Raw genomic sequence first — 14,111 nt, 5'->3', positions numbered from 1 at the left:
AACTTTGCATTAGAATAATGTAAATGTTTGATATCAATAACCATAGAATGATACTAAATATACATAGTGATGTTATAAGACACTTTGCAGAGTTGGGTGGCAGTCACAGCATCCATCACCGTGATGGTCATTGGTCAATGCTTCCATTATTGCTGAGCAGATTGAAAGGCATGCTTTCACGAGTCGGGTGATGTCTTCTCTGAATGTCTGGAGTTCTTGAGGATATTATGCCTTGCCTCAAAAGCAAAATCATTGCATTTTAATGAAATTGACTATAAAAATAAACTATTTTTAAAACAAACATTGTATTAGGGTGATATATTAAGAATTTAATGTAACAATTACCTGATTTTCCCTCCCATTTTACTTGAATAGGAATCAGCAAAAAGAATAAAAAGATAAAATTTTTTTCTGCTTAGTTATTTGAAGGGAAGCCAGAACTTTGTGTCTGAATCCTGGCCACCCTTTTCCACTGTGGAATTGAAAACGTGTGTGTGTGTGTGTGTGTGTGTGTGTGTGTGTGTGTGTGTGTGTGTGTGTGTTTCAAGAGCTTCCCTAAAGCCAACCCTTTTTATCTTCCCACTCCATCTTTTTAGAGAGGTCTAGATAAAAGTTAGATTGGATTGTCTCAGGAGGAGTGGGATGAAGATTTTTTGCTTCAAGTTCAAGAGATGAGCAGCCTGGCATTTGGGGATGTTGAGTCTCCATACGACTAGGAGAAGAAAAGAGATGGGGTTTGGTTCTAAGGGTATTTGCTAAAGCATCCCAAGGTGACACATGCTTGAATGGAGATGTCAGCATGGAAGGCAACCACTGTTGACAGCCACTATGGCTGCGGTTGTGGGAGAAGCAGCAAAGACCTCCATGGGCCTATGGTTGGAGGAGAGAGCCATGGTGATGAGCAATTCTCCAGCTGCCTAGAACTGCTCAATGAACAGCTGACAGAGTTCATTAGCAATATCCTGAGCATGAGGAATAAATGAAATTAAGATTCTTGTCATGGAGCAAGGATCAGGTCTTTCCTTATTTCCCAGAGCCATGGAGTCCTAATAGGAACAAGTGGAAGAAGGCAGAAAACCCCAATAATAACTGACATTGGACATCTCGTCAACTTTGAAAGTGTTGTTTTGGAGATGAATTTAAATTAAATATAAATGAATAAAGCATTTCCATTTCCTGAGTTTGAGTGTGGTGGAGGATTCATAACTGGTATGAGACTATAAATATCATAATGAATTTTAGAAGAAATACGATCACTAGCATCTATTTCTTTTAAAAATTTTTTTAAAATTTTCAATTACAGTTGGCATACAATATTATATTAGTTTCAGGTATACAACATAGTGGTTAGATGTTTATATACCTCACGAAGTGATCACCCTGATAAGTTTAGTACTCATCTGATACCATATATAGTTATTACGATATTATTGACAATATCCTCTATGCTGTACTTTACATTCCATGACTAGTTTGTAACTGCCAATTTGTACTTCTTAATCCCATCTCCTTTTTTACCCATCTTCCCAACCCCTTTCCCATCTGGTAACCATCAGTTTGTTCACTGTATCTATGAGTTTGTTTCTGTTTTGTTTGTTTATTTATTTTGTTTTTTAGATTCTACATATAAGTGAAATCATATGGTATTTGTCTTTGTCTTGACTTATTTCACTTAGCATAATACCTTCTAGATCCACTTATGCTGTCACAAACGGCAAGATATTCTTTTTTTATGGCTGAGTAATATTCCATTGTATATATGTACCACATCTTCCTTATCCGTTGGTCTGTCTATGGGCACTTAGGTTGCTTCCATATCTTAGCTATTGTAAATAATAACATCTATTTCTTTCATGGAACGTTGCTTGGAACAAGACACAATTGGGGATATACTGATGTAGTGGTTTCTCTGGCATCCAGCCCTCTATAATAGCCTCACAACACTTTCATGCCAACTTTCATGCCATATTACTTTTCTCTGAGCCACAGGCCCTCACTTGGAAACTTTTCATACTTCATTGGGAAAGTGAGGAGATGATATGAATGCGTTGAAGTCAAAGAAGCCTATAAATAGTGATGATTTAATGGTTCTCATTTTTTTCTTTTACCTTCTTGTAATATTCTTAACCTCGCAGGTTAGAGGGAGGAGTAAATGAGATACGGTAAAAGAACCTGGCCTATGTGGGACCCACCCAGGAAACTTGATAACTAATACTTCCCTTCCCATCCTTACTATTGGTTTTAGGCTGTAGGGAGTGAGTGGCCTTTAAGAACTTAAAAATGCAACTGCACAGATTTCAGGGAGTGGGTGGTGCTGCTCTTAGAGAACTGGCCAGGCTGGGCTGTACCGTGTGGGAGGCATTACAAAGGCGGAGGCTACAGTCTGTTCTGGTCTTGGCAGATCCCAAGAGATATCATGCAGTAACCGGGGGGCAAGTTGGCTCTCTGACCAAAGCCTGCCTCTTTTCCTGCCTCCTGGCCCCACAGTGGCTTCTACTTGCTGGCCACCTCGGCAGCCCCGGCTCCCTGCTCCCTGCTCTCTCTTTAGCTATTTCCCTTAAGCTTGGCCCAGATCTCTCAGCTTAACAGAAAAATCATGCAACTGTCATGTTCCAGAGTCATAGAAGGTAGGGGATCGAGGGGAACAAAGGAACTGAACTGAATAGAACTTGACCATGGCATTTGATGATCTGAGAACAAATACACATGAAGATATGTACTCAAAAATATACAAACATAAACCCATGCACCAATTATATGTCTACACACGAACTACATTCAAGTATAAACATACTTACACATATACATTCGAATACTCACACAAAATACAAATAATGTATACACACAAAATATACAAAAAACAGACAAAATTTGAGCATGTACAGCTATGCACACACACACACAAATATATATAAACAAAATGCAGTACAAATATAAACCCAGACACTCAAACATAAATGTAATTAAACCATTTTTTTCAATTTTTCCTTATCTCGGTCACAGCCATTTCTCATTCCTTGGGCAACTTGTATATACAAGTATTCATCAGTGGGCTTATGAAATATTGCAAAAAGCTGTAATAAGGAAGGGTGGAATCTCCAGGTTGGGAATTTCTGGTCTATTGCAATAATAACAGCAGATACTTACATTGCAGTCACTAAGTGACGCGTGTTGTTTTAAGTGTTTTATGTGTCTTCCCTCATTAACAAATCTATGAAGTAAGCACTATTATTACCCCATCGTATAGCTAAGGAAATAGCTTCAGAGTTAATTAAATTTTCCAAGGAAACACAACCAGGAAACTGACTTCAGAACACAGGCTTGTCAACATTCTGCTATATTGCCTCATTTGATGCGGAGTCCTGCAGACCTTGAATGACATGTTCAAGGAATCATGGTAAATTGCTCTGTTCCCAACCCTGGACCAAACCAAACACCTGGCACCTTCGTCACACTGCTAGGTAGTGCCTCCTAAACTCCTTCATCCTGATTAGCAACACTGCACACGGAGCAAATCTTCATGAACACTTTGAGTGAGTGACCTTGAGCGCCGAGTGGTTTATAGTGCTGCCCAAGTAGAATTCAAAATAAAACAACCCTCGACTCTGAAATAAAACTTTACTTCTGTGAAATGACACAAAACATTCCTGTAGGCCAAAATGAAAATGGGTTCTCAAGACTTTTTTGACTGTCTTTGGCCTATTCCTTGCTGGGTGCCTGAGCACACATTCATTCTTCTTATTGGGCCATCCAGCCCTGTCCACAGGTTTTACTTTTATAGCTCTTTGTCTGGTGATTTGCTTGTGTCACCCACAATGGTTTCTCTAACTATCCATTTTCTCCAAGCCCCAGTCCCTCAGCCAGCAGAGGAACTTAGCCCCACATTCATGGAGCCAGAGGCCAAACCCACTCAAGGTTCCCGTTCCCTTCTTTCACCTCTCAAAACAAAGAATTATAATGAAAATGTATCAAGCACTGATTACCTGCCAGGCACTGTGCTAAACATTGGATAGGCAATTTTTTTTTCAAACATTTAAAGGCCATAAGAAATCATGAAGCAGATATTATTATTATCCTTCAAATTAAACAACTTGCCCATGGTCGCTGTATCAATTTAAGCAAAGGAAACCTTTGGCTATTTGGCAGCTCAGAGAATGCATAGTCAGGCTTAGAAAATGGGTTTGGGGGTAGGGTAGTAAAGCCAGGATGAAAAATCACCCTACAGACTCAGTTCAGGGAAGACACAGCTGCCACCAAACCCCATTGCTTGGGACCCAGAGCTCCATTCCTGCTTGCCCTTCTGCCCCTGGACTGGATGTCACTGTGGGCTCTTTTGCTAAGATAAATTCTCCACTGTTCCCGCTTCCTGGAATCATAAATGCCTTATTTAAAAAACAGAACGGGTGTCTGAGTGGCTGCACCTTGGCCATGTGCTCACATCCTAGCTGCAGGAGAGGCAGAAAACAAGTATTTGAACTTTAGGAGGTGGCAATGTCCCTCCTTAAGACTGCTATGGTGAGGGGATTTCCCCAAAGAGAAAGTGGATACCAGTGGTAGACAGACAAAAACAAAACAAAACAGATAAATATGTACGGCAGCCACATAGGTAGCAAGTAACGGGTGGGATTTGAATTCTGGTCTATTTGAGATAAAAGTTTGAGGTCTTAAGGATAATCCTATGCAGTCACTCTATAAAATTCCTTTCCTCTCAAAAGAGAGCGCTCTCCATTGAAGTCCAATGTTCCTACTTAATTCTTTGACTCTGTCTCTTCTGCTTTCCGTGGATTTTTCTCCATCAATGAACCACTCTCTCTTTTATATTTTCAATATCTCTGATTTTATAATGTATTTCTCCTCAGCTTAAGAAATGTCACATATCTCACATCTTTACAAATATATTTCCTCAGGATCTTCTCCTTGGTCTGGGCCCTTTTGGAGAGTCCTGGGGTTGAATCCTAGGCCTCTCAGTGGTTCAGTCATTTCACCTCTCTGAGCCCTGGTTTCCTCCTTAGTCATACATATCTCCTTGTGAGGATTAACTCAGACAACGTTTAATACATAATCAATGGTATTATCATAAACATTAGTGGCATCACGGCTGAGGGTGGGAATAGGTTGTGACTACAAATGGGTATGAGGTATATTTTTGGGGTGATGGAAATGTTCTAAGATTGGACCGTAATGATGATGGTGGCATATTTCTGTAAATTTACTAAAACTCATTGCATTGTACATTTAATGAGTGGCTCTTATGGCAATAAAGCTGTTATAAATTAACAAAGGTCACAGACAAGTGTTTCTCTGATCTCACTCCCACTCTCTTTCTCTGTAGAGACTTCTCAAATTTTTCTAGGAAAAAGGTGCCTAGAGGCTTTTTTCTGACTGGCTTTCTCATGTAGCTGAGACTCCTGCTATCCCAAGTCTGAAGAAGCAATAAAGTACAGGGTTGTGGATAGAAGCACCACAACTGAGAGCCAGTCAGACCTGGGTTCAAATCCTAGACTCCTCATATGGTCACCTGAGCAAATGTTTACCTTTCTGAACTTTGGTTTTCAAACAAGTACAATGGTGGAATAAACTTTATCTGGTCGTCTTGAGGATGAAAGGAGACTATAACTGTGAAATCCTTGTTACCAAACCCAGCAGAGAGTCAGCACTCAATAGCTGGTAACTACGGCTACTCACAGCTTGGGGAGGTGACTTCTCTGAGAGTTCCAGCTTTTCTTCTCTCACACACTGTATATTTATGCTTTCTCAGTTATAATGCAGGCCTTATAATTTCTCCTGGGGAGAAACAGCCTCCTTATTAATCTTCCCTCACTTGCCTCTGCCCTGGCAATTATCTTCAATAAGGGCTTGTCAGAGTGATTTTTCTAGGTAAAAAAATATCTGACCATGCCACCAGGTCTTCTCTACAAGATCTTCCTCGTCCCTATGGCTCACACCTGAGTGCGGCATTGACAGCCCCTGCGATGATTGGCACCTGCTTTGCCCCGCTCCCTCAAGGTCTCCTCTTCTGTCTCAAACATTCACAGCCACAGCTCTTGACCTTCCGCTTATGGGAAACTTCTTTCTATTCTCCATTCTTCTCCCCTCCCCAGTAAACCCTTGAGCAGTTCACGTCACCTGACCTAAGTCTCAGTTTCGTCATATGTGAGTTGAAAGTTTATGGTTTCCACTTCTGAGGATTGTTCTGAGGATAACAATGGTAAATATGAAGGTGACAATGATAACAATAACAAAAAACAACAATAATTATAGTTAATAATTATTCGACACCTACTATGTGTCAGGTACTTTGCTAAACAATTTATATGTTATCCCATTTAATTAAATCAGGTATGGTTATGATTTGTATTTTATCATAGAAGGCTCAGAAAATTTACCTTACTCAAGGTCTATAAGTATCAAGTAGCAGGGCCAATGCTCAATTCCAAATCTGTGTGAAATCAAAACTCTAGGTTTCTAGAATTCTTTTTTTTTTCCTTCAGTCTATTCTCTTCTTTCTTTGTTTCCTTTCTTAGTCTCTTAGGTTCTACCCAAGGCCCAGCCTTCGGAAGCTTGGCTGAAGGGGCACAGTTCATGTGCCTTCTCTACACTTTAGAAGGATTTGGGTTGCCTCCCCATTAGATCACTTCTCACAGCCTTACTCAACGTGTGTTATTTATTCAGTCTACAAATATTTATTGAGCACCTGCAGTGTGCCGGGTGTGTCAGAAATTGCTAGCTCTTCGTCAGTATCTGACTTCCTCTTCTTCTTAGTAAGATGATCCCAGAATTTTAGCTAGTCATGGTTGCCCAGGATATAGAAAATACTTCTAGCCTGCCTTGCAGCTAGGAGTGACCATCTGAATGAGCTCTGGCCAATGGACTGGAGTGGAAGTGATGTGTCCAGATCCTTGGGTGGGGTCCTTACAGGGAAAGATGTACACTTCATTTCCCTTCTTTCTCCTCTCCCTGATGGGTTATCTAGGGTGACTGGGAAAAGCCTCTCCAAGGAGGCGACATTTGGGATGAGATTGAATGATGAACAGGAGCCAAATTTAAGAAGGCATGAAGGAGAGACTTTATGGGAAGAACAAATAACAAATGCTGAGCCCCTGAACTGGGAATGAGTTCAAGGGTTCAGAAAGACATACACGTGTATATTCTTCTGTTAGAAAGTTGAGAATGTTTTTATTTTTTAAATTAAATGTTTCTTGATATGTATTTATGTATTAATTAATTTCTTTGTTGGTCTCTAGAAGCCAAATGCCTTTAATCTGCGTATCTCCTTACCAGGGAGGGAAGCCACTTTTGGCACTGGTGCTGGCTAGTTTCCCACATGCTCATCTTGTGCTTTGCTGTCCTTTGGCCTGGCTGATCTCATATAAATCTTCTCCTGCTATAATTCACTGCCCACAGCCCTGCCAATAAAAGCGAGGCTCATCCTTGCTGCAGAGAATTCTATTTCCATCCCCAGCAACACAGCCTCCTCCTTTTCTTGTGACCTGTCAGCCATGAAGTTTCTATTCCTGTTTCTTGTCATCCTTCTAGCCATGGAACCAGCAGTATCAGGTAACTTGGGTCTCTCTCAAGCGTCTGGGATCCCGGTCGTGAACTTCTTTCCTTCCCTTTCCTTCTCACTGTGGGTTACATTTGAAACTTTTCCTCATTTCATGTGGCTTTGGCAGGTTTTCCCATAATCATCTCATGTCCACATCTCTCTCTGATGCTTTTTTGCCAAGGTGATGAGATGATAGATGTTTGGAGCATCTGGCACTTAAGGGCAGAATGGTATTCTGGTGGGATCTTGGAAGTAGGCTGAGGGGTGAAGAGTTGGTTGCAGGTTGGAGAGTTTTGGAGGCTTTGGGAGGTTAGATTGAAGGCTAGTGGTTAGTTGTGATGTGGGAGAAAGACCTAGGGGTTGGAGCGATAGAGGGAAGATTTGGATGAGCTGGAGGTGAGGAGTTGGGCTTCTCTGATGATCTGGGGTGGGCTTGAGAAGGGATGGGACTTGGGGTAAGTGGAGCTGGTGTTGGAGATTAGACTGGGGCTTGGGCTGAGGCTGAGAGTTGGTTTTGGATGCTGCAGGGTGTTTATTAGAGGTTCAGCTTGACGAAGGACTACTGCTTGGAACTGAGGTTGGTGGCTTGATTAAGTTTGGGTTTGACTTGGAGTTGGGACTCAAGGGACATTGAGCTGGACGAGGTTAGGAGTTCTAATTAAGACTGGACTGGGTTTTGAGTTTGAATTAGGTGAACGTGGGGAGGATTACAGGTGGGGTTGTAGCTAGACCTGGTGCTTGGGGGGCTTAAGTTAGACAGGGCCAGGCTGTCAACAAGGAGCAGTTCTGTTAAAATGTGGGTGAGTCTCCTCCATTTCCTAATGTTATAGGTGTTTATTGTCCTTTTCCCATCATTCCCAAGCTCCATTAGGTTGGACTTTCATTGGCAACAATTGATTTCAAAGTTAGGAGTAGGAGGCTGGGGAATGGGAAGACAGAAGTGTGGGATGTCTGAAAAAAGGCTTTCCTAAAAACCTTGGAGTTCCCAATTTTGGAATAATTGTTTCAGTTTTCTCCCCACTCAAAATCTCTTTTCCCTTTTCCTGGGACTGGATCCAGTATTACTGACTCAACTCTCCTTTCCCGTCTCCCCTGTCCTCCTGCTCCTCCTCTGCTTCCTCTTGTCTCTCTGCTTAAGGGTTACTAACATCTGTTCTTATGCCCAGTAGCGAGCTGTTGGATGAATGGACAATGCCGATTGGTGTGCAAAAATGATGAAGAGAGTATTACACGCTGCTCAAATCGTAAACGGTGCTGTGTCCTTAGTCGTTACTTAACAATAAAACCAATAACATTTGATGAAATACTCTCCTGGACCACTCCTCGGCCGACTAGACAAGTAAAACATAAGGCCAGACTTGGCAACAAAGTTGGAAGATAAATGGAAATCATGGCTAGAAATGAGTTTGCTTTAGACTCTTTAGTTCCTACATTCCATTAAAATTCACAAATAAGTTTCTTGTGCCTGTCAATCATGAGAAATGATGCTCCAGAAGGATTGAGGGTGAAGGGGTGGCAGAATAGGGGTTAAAAGGTAGCAGAGAGACATCACTGAAGCTGGGCCACAGCCATGGGGTGATTATTACAGTCTGGAAGATAGGTCCTCATCTTCTAGCTACAGGAAAGTCTCTTGAGTCAGGAGTGAACAGAGAAGCACACGTGGAAAGCTGAGAAAGTTAAAGGTGCAGCAGATACCTAGAGAGTGAGAGAATTCTTGGGCTGGGAGAGTTGGTCCATCTTGAGGGTGAAAGGACTGGGGGTGAACAGGGACTAAGTAGAGCCCAAATCCAGGTAAGCTGGCTGAGATGGTTTTTTTCCCCCTCTTTAATCCCCCACCCCCCTCCCACCTTTGACCTATGGATGTTGCTGTTTCCCCTTAAGAGCTGGATCTCTGAAGGCAGGGCATCTCCTCCACACACTCGTGGGGTGCACCCGGGGCCTCCACCACACTCGTGGGCCTGGTGCACCCAGGGCCTGGTCCATGGCTCCACCTGGGGCGTGAACCCAGGATCTTCTGCGTGTAAAGCAGACGTGCTAACCACTACACTATGGAGCCACTCTGGTTGAGATGTTTTTGATGTTCAAGAGCACATAGCCCCAAGGATCAGAAAGTTTCAAAGTGCTAAAAAAAAGATAAAGCACATGAATTTACTTATTCATAAATGAATTTGTTCACTTTTAATCTTTTAAATTCTTTCATGGATTCATTTATTCATTCACTCACCTTAGCTCCGTCATTTGCCACTGTTAAACTCTGTGTACATACACCTCTCAGAATATCAGCTTCTCCATCTATAAAATTGGAATAATAGACTCTGTCTCAGGATGAGGTAAGAATGAAATGATATAACATAGAGCACAGTGCCCAGTACATAGTAAGACCCTGCTAACGTTAGCTATTGTTATTGTTCTTTGATTTATTTGAGCATTTAAGGAATATGTGCTGTGTGTCTTCCAACTGTGTTAGACTCTGAGGGAGACCGAAGCTTGTCTCATTTGAACTAAGACTTTATGTTCAGGCTGGAGTGTCCATGTCTGTGCATATGAGAACTTCACAGGATGGGGCACAGCTGAGGATGGTGAGCTGTGGGCTGAACCGGCTTCCATCAGGATGCTGTGCTCCCGCATGAAACTCTGAAGAATCCAAGAATTATAAATTCAGATCTGACCTTTCAGATTATCATGAAGGAGTATTTCATTAAAGTGATAAGATATATTTTATTTATTCCATTTGTTAGCTTGATTTATAACTGTTAAATATTCAGACAAGCCTCCGTTTGTATTCCTGACCTAGGATCCCAAAATGTTGGTGTTGTGCCAGGAATTTGGGTCTTGCTCTGACTCACGACCTACCTCCAGGCTCACTTCAGAGGCAAAAGATGCTTAACTTGTGCTTTAGTCTTGATGCTTGTCTGTCTGTGACTGTGGACTCTCAGGTTACATACCAGAGCTACCTGTGGCTCTGGGTGAGACCATCCAAAATACTTCCTTCCTGGGCTCCCTGCCTCCAGATTTTCCTTGCATTAGTCTTTATTATCAGAGGGATTCTTTCTAGGAAATTCATATGACCATGTTGCTCTCCTGCCTAGATATCTTTTGTTCCTCACTGCCCAGGGTTGGACACTCAAGGCCTTTACATGGTGGATTAGCTTATCCCTCATGACTGCCACTCACAGACTTTCTCTTCAGTTACACCAACACTCTCCACATCCTGTCCTGCCCCTCACATTGCCTTTGTTCATGGGTCCCCTGCGCCTTGTCCCTGTTACCTGGTTCATCTCTGTGATGAACTCCTCACCCTGTTGATGCCCAAAGGCTGTCGATGCCCATATTCATGAAAGCCTTTACATAGCTCTGTCTCACTATTTCTTAAGATTCTAATAATAATAGTTCTCATTGACACTTATGTTTCAGGCACTGTGCATGCTGTTTACAGGCCTGGAATCATTCAATTTTTACAACAGTCCTCTTATTATCCCTATCTTATTGATGAGGAAACCAAAATCTAGTAATATCATTAGCCAAGGTCACACAATATTAAAATAGAGCAGGGATTCAAATTGAGTTCTGATTGGCTTCACTCTTAAGAAGGTATGGCTCAGATCACATTATTGTATAATTATTTCAGTCATTGCCCCTTCCCACTAATCCCCCAAGCAACCACATACCAGATATAAATCCTTAGAGATTCAGACAGCATCTTATTTATATCTGTAGGCCTGATGTTAAGCTCAGTGCTTACACAGAGTATTTCTTGAATGAATGAGTAGATGAACCATGAATTCATAGCTGGAAGCACAAGTGGATTTGGGGGAAGGGTACAAATGGCTGATGTGTCAGACATGAATCAGGGTGGGATCCTTTCTGGGCTTTAGGGATCCTAAGACCACCACGTCAGGTATATTTGGCTCTGGCTGGCAGTGTCAGAAAGGATGCAAAGCAGCTCTTGGGCCTTGCTCAAGTTGGTTCTTACCCATCAGTTAGTTTATTCTTAAAACACATAGGTTTCACAGTGTGGGAAGTGGTCTGAGAGAGTCTAAGCATCCCCTAATATCTGGGGCCTGGTGTTAACTTATCCACACACAGCCATTCATGCCTCCACCAAATTAATTTATTATGAGGCATTACCTAGTCGACAGCATTTATTAAGAACCTTTTCCATGCTTTACATGGGGTATAGACAACCCTGGAGAGTGACAAAATGGTGAGATGAGAAAAGGGCTTGGAAGCCACTTAACCCCTGAATCTCTGGACTTGGGGTCTGAGCATGTGAAATTTTGAAAATTCCCTCAGATTATTCCTTTGAGAGATAAGGCCCCATCCTCTAGTTCCCCCGCCAAACTTCCTTCATTCCTGAGAGCCTTCAAACTGCGAGAATCTGATCTAGGCATCTCTCTCCCATCTCCCCATTTCACGGATGGAAAACTGAGGCCCAAAGAGAAAAATTGACTTGTGTTCATAAGTAGGTTCAACATGATACTGGGATTAATAAGCAGGTCTTCTCTGACTTCTGGCGAGAGGGCTGAGGTAACATCGAAGTTGATAATAAATCTATGTGGGTGATACCGAGTGAATGGTGGTGCAGAGTGATATGGGGTCAATAGAAGGGCAGGCGTTTGGAGCTGCAAAGCCCCTGACAAAAGCTTTGGGGTTAGTGTGGGTACCCCAAAGCAGGGAAGACTGGGTACCTGACCTGGCTTTCCCGGGATTGATACACAGGCCTGCTGGTGTAACTGAAGCTCAATTCTGTCTCTGTTCTGTATACCAGTACCCATAATCTAAATTATATTTTATAGTTAGACGAAGAATTCATCCTTGACTCTTGCTCCAGCTTCACAGAAGTAAAAATATTTCCTTCTTATCTCTCCTCATCCTTTGCTTAGGCAACATCTGTTCTTTGTTTAAAATAAAATGGAGTAGATCCCTTCCATTCAATGCAAAGGCTTAGGGTGTGTGTGTGTGTGTGTGTGTGTGTGTGTGTGTGTGTGTGTGTGTGTGTGTGTGTGTGTGTGTCTAGTATACATTAGACTTTGTATTAAGCCCTTATGGACATAAGGGGCCCTATGTGCCTAGTACTAAGTATGAAGTCTGGCAAAAATTGGATGTTGAATACATTTGTGGAATACACTAGAGGCCCTTGATAGCCAGTTTCAGAAGTTTGGCCTTGACATTGAAGACAATAGAAGGCCGTGTCTCCAGCTGTCCTTATTCAGGGAAGTATCAACCTTTCCCCGCCAAGTCTCACAGATAAAGAAGGCAGCATTGTCCATTAGAAAGAGTATGGGCTTAGAGTCATAACAAGTGGAGTTTGAGGTCTACCTCTGTGTCTAACAGTTATGGGGCCTTTGCCAGAACATTTCATCTCTCTGAGCCTCCATTTCATAATGCAAGAAAAAGAAATAGAGACATCAGAAGGTTATAGTCAAGATTTAATGAGTTAATGTATATCAAATGGTACTCAGCAAATGCTAATGGGCATTATTTTTATTTTCTTTCATGTTTTGACCTCAATACCAAGGAGAAATAATAATAAAGCTAATGGCTAACATTTATTGAATGCTTACTACGAACTAGGAACTGCGTGTGTGTACAGTTCCTATGTGCACAACCTCCAAAAAAATCTTTGGCTATCAATGAGGGACTAACATCTGTCTAATTTCATGAGACTATTCCCAAACTGTGTTCGTAGTTGCAGTACAGGCAGAAATGGGTCCTTTAGAAAGGACCTTTATGTGTTAATGAAAACAACAATAATAGTTAACATTTACTTTGTTCTTACCATGTGCCAGTCCCTAACTGCTTTCCATTTATTAAGCTATTAATATTCATAGTTCTGAGGATTAAGGACTACTACAGTCTACACGGCACAGATGAGAAAGGGGTAGAAGAGAGAAGTACAGACATTTGTTCAAGTTTACACCACAAGTAAAGCAGAAGTTTAGATTTGAACCCAGTGTGGTTTTTTTCCACTTAATTTTTTAAAATTAAATTTGTTGGGGTGACATTGGTTAATAAAATTATATAGGTTTCAAATGTATAATTCAATAATACGTCATCCGTCTATTGCATTGTGTTCACCACCCAAATTTAAATCTCCTTTTGTCTTTCTTAATTTCAATCTTGTTCTATTAACCACTCTATGGCTCCTTATTTTATTTCATGGATTTGTATTTCAATTGATTATTTAATTTCAACTTTATTGAGGTATAATTGACATATAAAAGTGTAAGATATTTAAAGTGTACATTGTTATGATTTGATATACATATACATTGTGAAAGGATTCTCCTCTCTGGTTAATTAACACATCTATCACCTCACAATTTCTTTCTTTCTTTCTTTCTTTCTTTCTTTCTTTCTTTCTTTCTTTCTTTCTTTCTTTCTTTCTTTCTTTCTTTCTTTCTTTCTTTCTTTCGTGAGAACAACTAAATTCTACTCTCTTAGAAAAATTTAATATATGATACAGTTTATCAGCTATAGTAACCATATGTTACATTAGATTCATAGACCTTACTCATCTTATAGCTGAAAATTCATCCCCTTTACCAACCCCTCCCCATTTCCC

The 14,111-nt window shown here is 41.3% G+C and overlaps 2 protein-coding genes across 2 annotated transcripts in view; both read left to right on the top strand.

Annotated features, from left to right (window-relative positions):
* The first annotated feature begins 7,499 nt into the window (after positions 1-7,499).
* Positions 7,500-8,927, top strand: LOC105305526 (beta-defensin 119-like). The gene is made up of 2 exons (XM_011380172.1): positions 7,500-7,557; positions 8,716-8,927. The coding sequence occupies exons 1-2, from the start codon at positions 7,500-7,502 to the stop codon at positions 8,925-8,927; spliced, it is 270 nt and encodes an 89-aa protein (XP_011378474.1).
* Positions 8,928-9,871: 944 nt separating this feature from the next.
* The window catches only part of LOC105305525 (beta-defensin 119-like), a 9,286-nt gene continuing 5,046 nt past the window's right edge, over positions 9,872-14,111 (top strand). The window contains exons 1-2 of the mRNA XM_011380171.1: positions 9,872-9,876; positions 10,899-10,960. Coding sequence (XP_011378473.1) covers positions 9,872-9,876; positions 10,899-10,960 — 67 coding nt within the window. The remainder of the gene's footprint in view (positions 9,877-10,898; positions 10,961-14,111) is intronic.

Source organism: Pteropus vampyrus, unplaced genomic scaffold (genome assembly GCF_000151845.1).
Source record: "Pteropus vampyrus isolate Shadow unplaced genomic scaffold, Pvam_2.0 Scaffold388, whole genome shotgun sequence".
In the NCBI taxonomy this organism is placed as follows: Eukaryota; Metazoa; Chordata; class Mammalia; order Chiroptera; family Pteropodidae; genus Pteropus; species Pteropus vampyrus.
The sequence above is the reverse complement of the archived record's forward strand: the minus strand, read 5'-3'. Positions and strand labels throughout refer to the sequence as shown.